General features: G+C 48.8%; 1 protein-coding gene across 1 annotated transcript; it reads right to left on the minus strand.

The window, feature by feature from the left end:
• Positions 1 to 352: 352 nt before the first annotated feature.
• Positions 353 to 11,438, minus strand: GOLGA7 (golgin A7). Its single transcript, XM_086865420.1, has 6 exons — positions 7,303 to 11,438; positions 5,047 to 6,976; positions 4,008 to 4,160; positions 3,636 to 3,737; positions 2,499 to 2,562; positions 353 to 1,593 (listed from the first exon to the last, which is right to left on the minus strand). The coding sequence occupies exons 2-5, from the start codon at positions 5,155 to 5,157 to the stop codon at positions 2,515 to 2,517; spliced, it is 414 nt and encodes a 137-aa protein (XP_086721546.1). The 5' UTR covers positions 5,158 to 6,976; positions 7,303 to 11,438; the 3' UTR covers positions 353 to 1,593; positions 2,499 to 2,514.
• Positions 11,439 to 15,420: the final 3,982 nt, after the last annotated feature.

The raw sequence follows: 15,420 nt of genomic DNA on the forward strand, positions 1-15,420 counted from the left end.
TGCACCAGCACACCCAGACACAACCATACGCACGCACAGACACGCCCAGACACACACAGATGCACACAGAGACATGGACTGGCACACACAGATGCACACCCAGACACTCACACAGATGCACACCCGGACACTCACACAGATGCACACCCGGACACGCGCCCACCCCCCACCCCCACCTCCTTGTGTCCCCCAGCCCCTGGCACAGAGCGGCCCCTGGCCCTGCTGCAGTCAGAGCCACGCGCCGTGGGACAGCCCCGTGTGCATCCTGTGCCAAGCCCTGACACGCAGCGGCTCTGGCTGCTCCAGAGTCACCCTGTGCCCCACAGCATGGCGCTGCCAGAACAGACCTGGACACAGTTTAAGAAAAGGTTTACTGATCCATCAGTATTTCTGCCAATATTGCAACAGCTGTGAAAGGCAAACACTGTTACAGTTTAGAAAAAACAAATTTTGTACAATGAAAATATTAATCAAATCTCAAATCCCCAGTGGCTGAGGAATGAGCCTGGAGTTCCATATCCAGTATTAGCACCTGCAGCACCACCACCAAGCACCACCCCTGCCAAGCGTCTCTTCTGAACTCCTGAGTTCCTTCCACAACTGGACACTGACACTATACCAGAACACCTGGGCTTTGATGTGGGAAAAGGATGTTAGAGAAAGGATTCAGCCAGCCTGGGTTGTGGGGAACTTCACTCGTGCAGGTACTGCTGAGCAATGCATGGGGATGCTAAGGAATGCACAGCTCAACTCCTCAATGTGTGCCAGCAGACAGAATTAAGAAATCCATCTCACGCAGTATCTTACAGTTTGTCAAATCAGTGTTTTCCTATAAATTATACATAAGAAATCCATAAAGAAACAGTTTTACACTTCATATATTAATCAGAAAAGGATGGGAATCATTATTTTTATTGGCTCAGCATCCACTTTACCGCGCTCACTGTTCCATGACTGACCAGGCCTCTCTTGGTGAGCACTGACAGGGCCAACAACAACACAGACACAGGGGCAGAAAAACCACCAGGGTTAAAGTCTGGCTGTACCCCTCCCTTCCAGGGATAATCAAGACTTAACACAAGGAACACTTTGCCTTTAGGTTTTCCACAAGGATCAGCACAAGAGACACTGTCTTGAGTCACTTCTCACTGGGAAGAGGCACTGTGTATCTCTGCACTCTAACACTGAACTGGAGGGAAATTCCTAACTTTGAGCTAGAGCTTTCCAAAGCCCAACTGACACAGAAGGGTTTAAGAAGCAGGGAGGAACAGCACTGCACTTACAGGACTAAAATTAAACCTCTGTCAGGCTGAGGGCCCCATTTCTTTCAGGAGAGAACACAGCTTTACCACTTCTGCCTTTTCTTGAGAAAAAAAAACAACAAACCAAACAAAAACTAAAAAGTGATCCTGTTGCTTCCAAATCTACTGCAAAGTGGATGCTGACCAGCTAGGTCACCCCCTGGGGAGCAGTTTGAGGAAGTTAGTCCTTGTAGTAGATGGCACTGTGGATCTGGCAGCAGAGAAAGGAATGATGCTCTAAAGTAGGAGGTAGGGGAACCTTGGTACAGCAAATCCACTGGTGAGCTATCATCTAGAAAAGAGTGTCATATAGTTAGAAACTCTTCCTAAATCAAACCAAAAGCTCCCCTACACAAACTTTTCTACAGCTGCAAGAAGAGTGTGGCAGCAGGAGCAAGTCACCATGTGTTACGGGGAGCAGCATGAGCAGAACCCAGAACTCTTGATTTCATTTGTCCAAAAAAACCCAAAATACCTTTATTGTTTGTTTCTTTCTGCATAAATTTTCCCCACTCTTTTCTGTATACAATGCCAACAGCGTATACAGAAAATCTGTTCTTAACACTCCCATCTCAGGACCTGCAGAACCTAACACAAGGGAGCCAGTCCCAGTGAGAGCTTTCCAAAAGCCATGGATAGTAATTTTGGTGGCCTATATTGGATACAATTAGCATGAGCCCAAGTCCTGTGAACACTCTTCACTTTGTGACTTGCCCCACAGCCTCAAGAAAATTGTAAGCCTCTCAGGAGAGCTTTACAAGGCTGCTGGCCCCTCTTACCCAAAATCATCACGAGAAAGACATCAGAATGATAATCAGAACAGCAACCAACTGAAAAACTGCAACAAAAAGGCTCTGTATGCTAGAATACACCCAGGGACAGCATTCATTTTTTTACCAAACTGAGAAGACATTATATTGGACATAATATAGCACAATATACCATATTATATTTGGCATAACATGGCACAAATTAGCATATTTACATAATCAAAACCCAAATTTCTCCAAGGTGATGTTCAGCAACATCATGCCCAGTACTGATATTTTTACTTCCAAGAAAAGCTGGTCCACACAGGATTTATGTGAACAGTCTTTGATTACATACAAGGTTAAGATAAACTCTCGGCATGACAGCACCCAATCCTCTGAGCACAGAAAGATGTTGAGACTTATCTGAGGTAAGGGTAACATGTACCTGAGACTCCACAGTTCTATCTTCCACTGGTCAAACCTCTGTCTTCATAAATGGTAATTTCAATCTGCACAGAAAAGCTGTTAAGGAAATACATTATAAACAGACTATGAAAACACATCCAGAAAAAAGCAGAAAAATGTTAAGATGATGGGACTTTTGATATCTTAGCTGTTTCAAGGCAGGTCCCAGAGCTCCAAAGCAAAGGGAACAGTCCATGTGAGATGCCTCCTCAGGTAAGAGCACTGGCTCCCAGCCCAGGGCTTGCACAGGAACTTGGTGCTGTGTACAGAGGGTTTGAGCCTTGCTCCCTTTCTGCTAAATTTTGGGGAAGGCTGTGCACCAAGCAATAAAGTTAATACTGCTAATAAGTCACCAAACTTGAAAATGCTTTTACTCAAGTTGAATGTTGGTTTGTTTTGTTTTTTTACTCCAGAAGGTGTATGCACAGCAGAAAACAGACTGAGAAAAAAGGAGTCATGTAGGTGACAGCTCTGAGCTATTGGGACAAGGACACAGAAAACCTAACTGCAAATAGCCTTATCATACATTCAGTTGGCACTCAGTTCCAAGTTGCTGTGGTTTCAATATTTTCAAAGAAAGATGTGTTACTCCTTATACTCCCCCATGTGCTATTAGAGGTCTTTACAACTTCAGGCAATAACCACATAAAATGTCTGCAGTGTGGCTTAACAGCAGAAGAAAAAGGGTTGAAATAAGCCACACTGCAAGCAAGAACAAGTGCTGGGCATGTAGTGATGCTGTATGTCAAAATCATCACCAGAACCTGAGTTAGCTGCAAATTAACTAACAGCCAGCTCTTGTTCTCACAACATCATTACCAACATGGTCACTTCTTTTCCCAATCAGAAAAACAGCATCTCTGGAGGTCACTGGAATAGAGGAAGGATCTTGAGTGCTCTTTCCAGGCAGTCACAAAGGTCAGGTTCCACATTTTCATGGGCTTTCCATGTACCAAACCTTAACATACTAAAACCTGACTGGAGACCAGGACACAACAAAGTGCAACAAGACTAATCACTGATTCCATATCACAGATCAAGCATGAGCAGAGGTCCCTCACTGAGACAAATGAGGAGCACAAGGCAGAAGAAAATGTCAGAAGCCACAGAAGGATACAACTCTTAATCCTCTTTCAATGGGGTCTGTCAGGAGAAGGCCCTGAGGAGCGTAGATCTTCTCATTCTGCTCCTGAATGAACTTAGCAATTTTCTTTAGAACCTGGTAATGAAACAGCACAGGAGTCACAAGTGTTTCCTTTCCAATGATATCACAGATATGGCAACATCAGCACCAACACACAACTGGTCTGATGGCTCCACAGTGCAGGCACTTGCCACAGGATTCAGGGTGACCCCCATGGGACCCAAACTGACCAGAACCAGCATGTCTGAGGTACATCCCTACAGAATCTGTACCAAAAACCAGTCACGGGAAACCCACCAAGAACCAAGTACTTGCCTGCAGACTGAAAGGGAAACAAGCACATACCTTTTCATAGTGCGTCTCCATGCACAGGAAGATGGTGTAGGCAGTCAGGCAGGCCAGACAACCCTCAAGGTAAGACTGGCCCCCAAGCTTTTCAGCTTCTGCATACAGGTTGTTCAGTGTCCGGACTGTCTCCTCGAACTGCTGCCTATCAATCTGCAAGAAAAGCAAGTGGGGCTGTCAGCTGCACACTTCAGAACTCACCAGTACCCCTATATATCCACCTCCACTCGTGGATCGTCTGCACTGTGCTCAGAGCCCCAGCCTGAAACACAGAGTTACAGACCTGCAGCACCTGTCCTGTGCTCAGGCTGAGTCTGAACTCAAACACAACGTGGACACAAAACCATTCAGAGCAACACACCTAAGCAAATGTGCAACTAAACTGTGAAAAGTGGAATTCACACACAGGGATTTGCTGTGTTAAAATGAACAGTGGATGGACACTCCATACCCACAGTGCCTCGGTGCTGCTGCAGTGCTGACCAAAAACGCCCTCAACAAAACACAACAAAGGAACAAGGAAGAGAAAAAAGCCAAGTGAGAGAAAGAAAATGGGGTAGGAAGGTGTGTTTGACCGTCAGCTTGAGATACCACATCTGATAGCACCGACCAAAACGAAAGCACTTGAGACAGAATTTGTGAGGCCTCTAAGCAGGTTCGGCAGGAAGGGCAGGATTCCAAAGGAGAGGACAATGTTAACACCTGCGAGCACAGAGACGGCTCTGTTCTCACAGACACGAGTACATTCTGCTCTGCTGCTGCAAACCAGTCGCCTTCCCCAGGACTGACCGCACTCCGGGACGCGGACACGGGGTAGGAACCACGTCCGCTCCTGCCCCTGAACGGCCTCCGTGCAGGAGGTGGTGCCCCACCCCCGGGGAACTCGCGGAACCGGCTCCGACCCGGGCAGGACACCTGCGAACGCCACCGGGGCGCCGGCCCGCAAGGCCCGGCCCGGGCCCTGCCCTGCCCGGCGTGCAGGCTCCGTGCACCGCGCTCGCCGCGAGCCCCGGGCCGGCCCCAGCCCTCCCCGCCTCACCCTGTTCTCCAGCTCGGCCGGGAACTTGCTCTGGAACTGGCAGCGCGTCCCGCCGCTGTAGTCGCGCTGGATGAACACCTTGCCCGACACAGGCGCCTGTTGCGGCCTCATCGCGCCGCCGCCCCTGTCCCGTCCGGTCCCTCCGCTCCGCCGGGCACCCCGCGCACTTACGGCTGTCGCAAAACCGCCGAGGCGACGCCGGGCTCCGGGTGAGGGCGGAAGTACCGCTGGGCACCACGAGGCACGGCAGTGCGCAGGCGCCGCCGAGCGGCAGAAACGCGCATGCGCAGAATCGCGCGTCCGTTCGGGGCTGTGGCTCGCCCCTCACCTCAGGCGCGCTCAGCGCCCCCCGCCGGCCGCACTTGGTACCGCCCGGGCCCGCGGCAGCGGCGCCGTGGCCAGGCCGAGCCGGGCTGGGGTCGTGGCTGCTCTTAGGAACTGTGGAGCTTCCGCGAACAGAGACCCTCCCGCAGCTTTATCCTCGCTGCTTCTGCTGACGCACACAGATCCGTTCGGCCCATTAACCTTTGCCCGAGAGCTCCGAGCTGCCAAGCGTCAGCAAGGGTACAGGTCACTCAGGTGACGGAAAACCGGGAAACTGCCGTGGTGCAGCCCGGGCAGGCAGCAGAGAGCTCAGGGACACATTCACACCACAACTCCATGTCCCGGGGCCGCAGGACGGGGTGGGAGAAGCAGTACCCCGCTGATGTCCTTGTGCCCCATTGCTGTCCCTGTGCCCCATTGCTGTCCCTGTGCCCCGCAGCTGTCCCTGTGCCCCGCTGCTGTCCCTTGCCCCACTGCTGTGTCTGTGCCCCATTGATGTGTCTGTGCCCCGCTGCTGTGTCTGTGCCCCATGGCCACAGTCCCAGTCCCTGCTGGTCAAGCAGCCTCTGTGGGGACACCGGGCAGAAGCCTGTTTATGTAAATGGTTGATAAAACCCATCACTTGGTCAATAAAGAGCAAACGGACAAAAGCATTTGGGGCTTCAGTTTCATTATTTGCTGCTGCAGCTGCTCCTCAATCAGCCAGAGCTTCCACTCAGGAGATGATAAACACGAGAGGGCTTCCCAGGCATCCCAAGGGGGAACAAACTCCTGTACAGACAGGCTGGCTTGGGTCATGCTCAGTCTTTGCTGGGTCAGTGTCCAAGTGATGATGCAGGGCCAGATGTGCTGCCTAGAAACCTGGCTTCTGAGGCTGCAGTGGCACCAGAGTCATCCCCAGGCCATGGTGAGGCTTACGAGGTAGCCTGTGTTGTCAGGCTACACTCAGAAATATTCTGCTTAAAATACTGTACCAGATGGATGGTGTCTTCCTAACCTTTAGCTGGTTCCAATGTGCAAGCCATTAAGATCATAAGGTTAACATTTTCTCAGCTATTTTATGTGCATTTAAAATATTTTCAAAGAATCAGCTTTTGAATGCAAGGTTTTATCCAATTAGAATTTTACTACAGTTTATAAAAAATAAAAATATATTCCCAGGGTGTCTGAGATGCTGCTGGCCTTCATAGTAAAATTTGAAGCCCTTGAAGTGGAATATTATCATTATTACATGGGAGTTGTCTCTGGAATTTGTGTAATTAGGTAAATGGGCTTATTTCACAGTCCCATAGTGGATCACTTCTGAAACCACTTAACACTGGAATAGTGGATAAGAAATATGTTCCATCTCTGCACCAAAACCTTCTTTTGCTTTCTGTTGGGGTCAAAGGTTTGGCTTCTGCAGACATAAATGGATTTGAAACATATACTAAAGGTACAACTTAAATGCTTGGGGCAACTCTTCAATGGACTCAGTTGCTTTGCTTATCTCGTAGCAAGTGTAAGAACAGATCTCTCTTCCCCTGTATGGCAACTGCAGCACCTTCCAGCTGGGTTCCAGAGGGGTTAAGTGCAAATATATTTCTTCCCTGTCTTAACTGAAGACCTGAATCAAGAAAGGAGATAAAGAGAATTTAAAAGATGTTCATTACTATTGTACTTTTGGAATAGAAGAGATTGCATACACTGAAATCCCTGGGAATCTTCCAGATTTGCTATGTGAACAGGATAGGCCAAGCATGGAAATGGTGATCCTGCAATCTGTCCATTTCTGAAAGATCCATGTATTGTGTTACAGTATTTTATGATTCTATGCCTAAATTGTTCATAATTTTAACAGGCTTATTCTGATTCAAACCAATGAATTAGCATAAGCATGCTAAAGTTACACAGTGAGTGTCCCTGAAATCATAAAGCAAGGTAGTAAATTACCTTTTTTCAGGAGAGAACCAGGCTGTGTCTCCAAGCTGCACATCCTCAGCTGACCTGGAGTGGCTCAGGCACTTCCCACAAAAACAGGGTGCTCTCAAGGGCTGTGTCTTTGGGAGCTCATCCTTCAGAAGTGGGGATTGTGCTGCCTGTGCTGAAGGTGCCTTGGGGCTGCACAGTCCCACTCTTCTCCTGCTGAGACCCACAGGCTGATCCGAGGTGTTGAACAGCCACTGACCCCTCAGTGCTCACGGGCACAGAGTTTTCCAGCCTGACCAAGCACAGACACTTGTGGCTCCTGGAGGAGACAGACACACTTTGAAACAAAGAGTCTTTCAGGCCACCTAGTGCAGTATAGATGCAAGAGGACAAATCAAATTTACAGGCATGGCTTAGATTGGGAGATATACTTGCAAAGCCAATTTGTTTCATTTTATGGGATTGAAAGATTCTAAGTCAGAGGACCCTATATGGTTTGAATTAGGTTGGGATAGGGATATTCTGGAAAGTCAGATCTGAGAAGTTTTCATTCAGGGCATTTGAAATTGAGTAGGGACCATCCAGCATTTCTGTAATGCTCTCAAATAAAGTATTCCATATCTGCCCAAAACACAAGTTTCCACATGACAAAGAAAACAATGAATACCTGAAAATGGAGATACCTAACTTGTATTAAATATTCAGTGTTAAATATGATTTCATACGTGTACCAACAGAGAAAGTGAAAAATTCAAAGGGTGCTGCTTTCAAAAGAAAAAACCAAAAAAACAGAAGGAAGCTCTAAGTAGCACCAAAAAAATGAAGTTTTTTTTTTTCTCTACCAGTTTGTGCTATCAACAAGGTTATCAGTTTTATTGTGTGCAGGGCTTGGAACTGGCAGCTGCATGTCCCCACAGCTCAGGTGACCCCACTGGGATGTTCCCAGCACCCTGGGAACCGTGGGGCTGCCCAGGCAACCCGGCTTGTGCTGACTGGACGTGCAAATCGAGAAACCAGCAACTTCCCCCTAGGCTGGCTGGAATCCTGACAGCCTTCCTCCAACACCAGGAGCCACTGAGACTCACAAGCCCGTGGGCTCTGCAATGCATTTTGTGCTCTGCAAGCCATAAGCAGCAAGAAGACCTTGGCAGCACTGAGTTAGTTAATGGTTGGACTCGGTGATCCTAGAGGTCTTTTCCAACCTCACTGATTGTGTGATTCTAATACTATTTCGGCAGAGGGATAAGCCCCTGGCTCCCACTGCTGAGCTCAGCTGCCAGAAAAGTTCCCCGGGAAGTAGCACAATCTTTGTTTGGTCATTAAAGCAGAAATAGAGAGAGGGAATCTTAGGAAATGCTTGAAACGATTAGGTGATCTTAACTCTAAGGAGCTAAACAAATGCAAAGCAATTCCCCCCTCAGCCCCTCGTGCTGCTGTAGAATGTAATCTCATTTCTAAACACACAATTACAGAAAATAAAAAGAAAAGAAAAGAATAATTAATTTCTGCTTCCTCATGCAAATCCTCTGACCAATCATTTAAGGATCAGGAGCAATTCAGCTTCTTGTGCAAATTCCAAACTGAAGGCCTGAAAAAAACAAGTGAATGGATTTACTTTTCTAAGAACCAGAATTAACAAAGGTTCCATTTTCCATGGTTATGTGTCTGGCCAGACAGCCCTTGCTGACAAGCTCTCAAAAAACATGTGTTGGCCTGTTGAAAAGACCCCAGTGTTGACTGACAGACAATTGAAGTGACAAATTGTTTCATTGTACTTGGCAGGGAGAGCGCTGTATTAGATAATTATGGTGAGGAGGGAAGCGACAGGTCACAGGTCAGAAGACACGTCTGACCCTGTTTTCTGAAAGCCCTGAAAGGAGCCCATGCCCGGGAGAGCAGCGAGATGCTGCGAGCAGCTTCTCCTTCCGTTGTGGTGATTAAGAGCTGATGGTGATTAAGAAGATGGAGTGGGGATGAGCTGGCTCCATTGTCCCCAGCCCTGGGACGTGGGTGTGTGGCCCCCCAGCAGCACCCAGCACCCCTTGCTGGCTCCAGCCGTGCTCAGAGCGCTGTCGGCTGCCTCCAGCAGAATCTTGGGACACTTGGGACACCACCTTTCGAGCAGCACCGGTCCCCTGTGAGCACCTTGGCAGTCCATGTTCTGAGCTGGCAGGAAAAAGCACCATGTCTGGCCCCGAGTCCTGTCCCAGGCCCTTGGGCACAGACACCTTCCTTTGCCAGCCTGCAAACACCAGCAGGACCAACCCCTCCCCGCTGGGGCCTGCTTTCTTTTCCTGGCTACAACAGAGTACAGCTAATAGCTATTGAAGCTTCTCTCCTGCCATAGAAATAAAATATGGCATGGAATCACAGCACAGCTACTCCATTGAGAGCAATGCTACACTGAGTAATACCAATAATTCAAAACAGATGAGCCAAAGGCTCAAGCACTATGGGCTCAGTATCCCAGTCTGCCCTGACCCCTGGAACTCGCTGAAAGTTACCTTGAGACTCACCAGAACTCTTTTGTAATTTCTGTGAGGGTTATTTATTGCAAAGTCATAAATATTTGCTATGGATTTTCTCCATCAATCTACAAAATGAATTAGGTTAGAAAACATGTATGTGCTTGGATTTTGGGCATGTGTTTTCCAGGCACGGGAGAAAGCGTTGGATCTCCATTGTGCAGAAGACGGGCTGCTGCAGAACTTTAGGCTCTGCTGACTGCGCTAATTAATTCCCTTCCACAAACAGTTTCAAATGCACAGTACAGTTGAGAAAGGGGAAAGGGAGGGAAGATATTATTCCTTAAATCTATTTTAAAATCTTTCATAAAATTATTTAGGGGGAAAGGAAAATCCTTTTTCCCTCTCCTCCTTCCCAGACACCCTGCCAGTCCATTCAAACCCTGAAACTGAGAGGCAGCATGTTGTGCCCCAGGGGATCAGCCTTAAGTAAATATCTTGCAGTCTACCTCAGAAGCCAGGCTGGCACCAGTTGGGTGTGGAGATGGAAGGAGAGTGCCCAGGGTCCTCTCCTTCCATCCCAAGGCAAAGCTGCCTTGGGGCAAAGCCACCCCATTTTCTCACTGTTAAAAAGAGAGGGAAGAGCAGGACTGGCCCTGCCTTGCAGGCATTTCTCTTACGTTTTTGTTCAGGAAAGTGCTTAAGTGAGACCTTAACTTTGAAGATACTAGAGTAGGATTTGAGCACAGATGGATGTTGTGCCTGGTGGTGAGGGGGTGACAATGAGAAGTGAGGCAAGTTCTTCCCCCAGAGGCTGATCAGGCACTGAACAGGCTCCCCAGAGCAGTGGTCATGGCCCCAAGCCTGCCAGAGCTCAAGTGTTTGGATAACACTCTCAGGCACAGGGTGGGTTCCTCAGGCACGTGAGCAGGGACAGGAGTTGAACTTCGATCATCCTTAAGGATAATTAAACCTCCAGGACCCTGCACCTTTTCAACCACTGCCAAGTGACTGCATGGGACCTGGCATGCTGTGTGTCCCAACAGCAATTCACACACAGGCAGTGAGTCCTGCACTCCTATCGCTCATCATCCTGCCACTAAAAGCTCCTTAAAAGGTTTGCATGAATGAGCTGATCTAGCTTTGTTTCTGCTCCCATGGTTTGCCCTTTACCCTTTGGCCCTTGCCTAGGTCTGTGGCTACAAGAGCTAGACACAGAGCTAGGGTCTAGCAACAGATGACTTCACAGCTGGCCAGATGCTTTTTGTGCATGGCACAATGAGCAATGGTGGGGGCCTGCAGCTCCTGCTGCTCCTCAGCCCCAGCCACTGCCATGCTTGGTAAAACACCAAACTCAGCATTTTCTTCCTGCTGCAAGGAAGGCTGCAGTGCAGTCTGTTGTGTGGGCTGTGTGCAATGTTTCCTGGTTTCCTGGGAAAAGAGATTCCCTTTTCCCTTTCCTGGGAAAAGGGAAGTTGTTTCCCATGTACTTGGAGCTGTGCCTTGTTTCCATCCTGCTTTTCTTCCACTGTACCTGTGCAGCAAACCCAAGTCCTGCCAGCCCTGGCTCTCTCTCCTTGGTAAGAGCCCTTGGTGTTGGGGAGACCCAGCCCATAGGCAACCAGGGATCTGGGCAGCGCTGAGGAGCTGCGTGTGGCCCATGCCAGCCAGCTGGGCCACTGCAAGGCAGCTGACAGGTTGGCAAAGGCTCCTGACATCCTTCCCTCACAAGTGTCCCAGGAGGCAACAGCTGCCTCTCTTGTTCATTGTACACCCACTTGGGACCCTGCCCTGTGCAGGTGATTGGTCTGGCTGGCTTTAAAAGTAATGTGACCAAGAGCACAAAGGGATCTGAATACATGCTAGCGAGAATGCCAGCAAGAACACCTTTCACTGTATGTAGGTAAGGTCAAATCAGCTGACCTTCATGCTGAGGATCTGCATGGAGCTTTTAGTGTAGGTCTGTGTCCAACAGCATCTAGATGTCAGTGACAATCCAGGCTACATGTGCAGGTGTGGGTACCTGTGTCTGCCTGCTTGGGCACCACATGCACTCCTCTGGGCTGGGTACCAGAGTAGTAGGAAAAGTTGAGAGAGGGAGCATGACAGGAGGAACTGTTTGTTCCATCAATGATTTACCAGATGTGTACACTGTACTAAAGACTTGTAAACATACTTTAATGGCCAGCTGTAAATCCAGGCAGTAGCAGTGCCAGCTTCTTCTCCATCAGATGTGTCTTAAGAACAGCCGAGGAAGGGCTTTGAATCACTTTGTTACAGGCCCAACTCTGCAACTATGCATGTAAATCAAAGAACCAATGTCCTCAGGTCAAAATTATTTGAGGGTCAGAAACAGTTTCATGACCAGCAGCTTCTCCTTTGCTGTTCCTTGTCTTCCCTGTAGTTCCTTTGCAGTTCCTTGTCTTCCACAGAGGGCATCTCCAGAATGTTGGGTTTCCGTCCCAGTGCCCCAAGTGCGTGGCTGTGTTTTCACTGACTATGCTGGAAGTCTCTTTTGTTAATCACTGAAGCACAGCATCATTAGTGAGAAGTGCAGAATGTACACAAAGAGGAACTTGCCAAATTACTAATAAGCAGAAACTCCATCCATCTTAATGAGACAGGGCTAAGAAAATAGCAACCTAGAATATACACAATGGAGCCTTTCCAATCTGCTTATTTACTCCTGTTAGAAAGTACCTCTGAACTCCATCTCTGGTCCAGCTTGGAGATTATCACATGGTTTCCAAACCACGGGCATCTTATGCTCTTGCACATAATTTAGCATGAGAAGGATAGATAAATAAGTGGGCAGATGGCTCAAAAATTTTTAGAGGGAAGAGGGCAGATAAGATTGCTGAAGAGCAAGAAGCATGAGATATCTCCTCATGGTGGGCTAGTCTCCTGCTCCCTTCCTTTGGGGTCCTCACAAAAGCAGCTGAGGTTCCCACATTCTCAGGCAGCATGGGGCCACTCTTGGGCCAAGACTTCCACCATGCCAGCCCAGCAGTGTGATTTAAACCTCCCCAGTGACTTGCAGCACTTCCCCAGGTTACTCTGGCAACCCAGAAGGGGTTTGCACCCACACCAACGTGCCTGCACACCTGCGCTTCCCAGCCACATTTTTCTTTTGTTGGGTAAGGAATGACTTGCCTTTCACACATGCAGCTTGGCTGCTGCTGTTTTATTGAACACCAGCACTTGCTGTATGTTATTCAGGCAAACTTTATATATGCCACAGACCCTCTCAGCAGCCTGCACCTGGTCCAGGGCAAAGCTGAGCCTTGTGGAGAAGAATGTGCTGTAATGCAGCAAGTTATTACAGGATAAATATTTATAAGCCCCTGTAAACATTTGCCATCAGTTCCCTCCTGGGACTAAGGGCAGACAGTCAAGAGTTTCAGCAGTCCTGATGACATTAGATCTTGTAGTCCTTTATATGTTAGCCTGTAAACCTGTTGTTGGTCATGTATAGTTATAGCATTTATTGGTGCTAATTTCACACAAACAGGAGACAGTGGTTGGAATTGTTGAGTGCCTTGATCCTGGCCCTGCTGCCAGCCAGCTTTTGGTGAAGGTGTCTCCTGCAGCCTCAGGGGCACTGGGCACCTGGCTGAGGCATCAGACCAGGTCCTCAGAGCTGCAAAACCTCCCTGTGCAGATTCCCTTATCATGGGGCGAGGGAGTGTTCCTGGCTGCATCAGTGTTATTGGAGTATTGGAACAATCTGCTAAGAAAACCAGAAAACAAACATGGCAAAACCAACATCCTCCTTGGGCTCTGACCCTTGGGCAGGGGCTATCAGCACTCAGTGGGCTGAGGGGGGTCTAATCTAAAGCAAATATTCCCTTGGTGTGTCCAGGAGCTGTCCTGCTGCAGGAGTGGCTCTGGTGGGCTCTCCATGTAGGGCCATGGTAGGTGGGCTGCCTCTGCTGGTGCATCCCATCTGCCCCCAGAGAGGGGGCATGGGCACCAAGGGACAGTGTGAGTCCTGGGACAGGGACTGTAGGGACCCGTGGCCAGCTTGTCTCATCTCCCCCATCACTGCTGCTTTTGCTGGGGCTGAGACAGGGCTAATGTAGTGGTGGGAAACTGGAAAAGAAATGCCAGGGCAGGCAAGGCCGTGACTCCTCCATGCCCTCAAGTGCATGAGTAAAACAATGAGCCCTGGGCAATAGCGCTTGTTGCATGGGAGTATTTGGGGGCTCCACTTTGCTGCTCATGCACGAAAGCCAGTCATTTGGCAAAAATCAGCTCAGTTAGCAGGCTTTGTTCATAAAGAGCCAGGGCCTGAATGGATTCAGGGCTAATATATTCTATTATCCCATGCCTGCCTGTTTCCCCAGTGCAGCATGCAGGGAAAGGCGCATTCCAGCACCAGGTGGCCAGGGCAGAGTGTGCCCAGTGTGGGCAGGGAGCATGGGACAGGTGGGAGAACATTGCTGCCAGCAGCATGGTGACATGTCACCTGCCACCTGCCCAGTCACCACTGAGCAGCCACCAGAGGTGGACATGGAGCAGAGTGGGATGCTGAGCTGCAGATGAGGGCAGTGCCTGGTCCTGCAGGCTGCTGGGATGAACAATGGAGCCAGGAATAGCCATGGTTAATTGGACTGGGCTTTTCACAGGGCAGGAGAGGTCTTGGGACAACCAGAATGGTGTATGGTGCAAAGCATCTCATTATCCAATAAGAAAATGTCAGCCCCTGTGGGAAACACAACAATAAATGGCTATGACATTAGAGACAAGGCAGAGATTTAAGAAGCAGTGGGCTACATAATTATGAAGGGAAATGGCTGTGCAGGCTTCACTCAGAAAAGTACATCTGCAGTCTGGAAGAGGTCTGTTGGAAGAGCAACCCTTCTTGGGGAGCTGCTTTCTAAGAGGTCTTATATCGTGTATTAAACAATTTAGTGGCCCTAGACCAGAGTTCACATTTTCACTTGGTTTGGGTTTTTTCCTCCTTCTCCCTGGTTTCTTATATTTTTTAAATAAAAAACGTTTTGCCAGCAGTCGTATTTGCTGGTCAATTGTATTTCAGTTTACAATTTACTCTTGGATTCCCATTCAGGTGCTGTTGGCATGAATGTGGATATCAGCCACAGAAGAGAGAAGGGAGCCAGCAAAGACCTTCCCTGGGCCAAGCTCAGGAACTGTACAGACCATGCATATGTACAGACCAAGATTAGCAGCCAAGGCATGCTGAATTGTAGCTTTCCTGCTTGGATCAAGAGCCATGAACTGTGGCAGGCTCAGCAGCTACTATTCAGTGTGTCAGGGCTGCAGTGAAACCCACTAATCAGTGTGGGATGCTCCAGGGCACATATCTCTGGGGTGACCATGACAGAACATTTACCTGGTACTACGTGGTGTTTGCTGACCTGCAGATAGCTGGAACCCTGACTGTTGTTTTATTGCAGTTTTATTGCTGTTGCCTTTGGAGAGATCTCCAAGTTTTGAACAAGAGTTTCCCAAGTCCTCACCTTGCCTGCCTACCTATGATATTCCTATGGCATGCCTCAGCCTGAAACAGAAGGATCATAGCACTGCCAAAGTCAAACGCACCCATTGCTGCTCTCCAAATAGAGAGGCTCTGAGATTTTCCTATGATCTTGCCATGGAGAATGGAGAGGCACTGGCACAGTTTGGTTCCCAAACAGAGATTTGTGCCCATGCA

Source organism: Cyanistes caeruleus, chromosome 29 (genome assembly GCF_971803275.1).
Source record: "Cyanistes caeruleus chromosome 29, bCyaCae1.hap1.1, whole genome shotgun sequence".
Taxonomy (NCBI): domain Eukaryota; kingdom Metazoa; phylum Chordata; class Aves; order Passeriformes; family Paridae; genus Cyanistes; species Cyanistes caeruleus.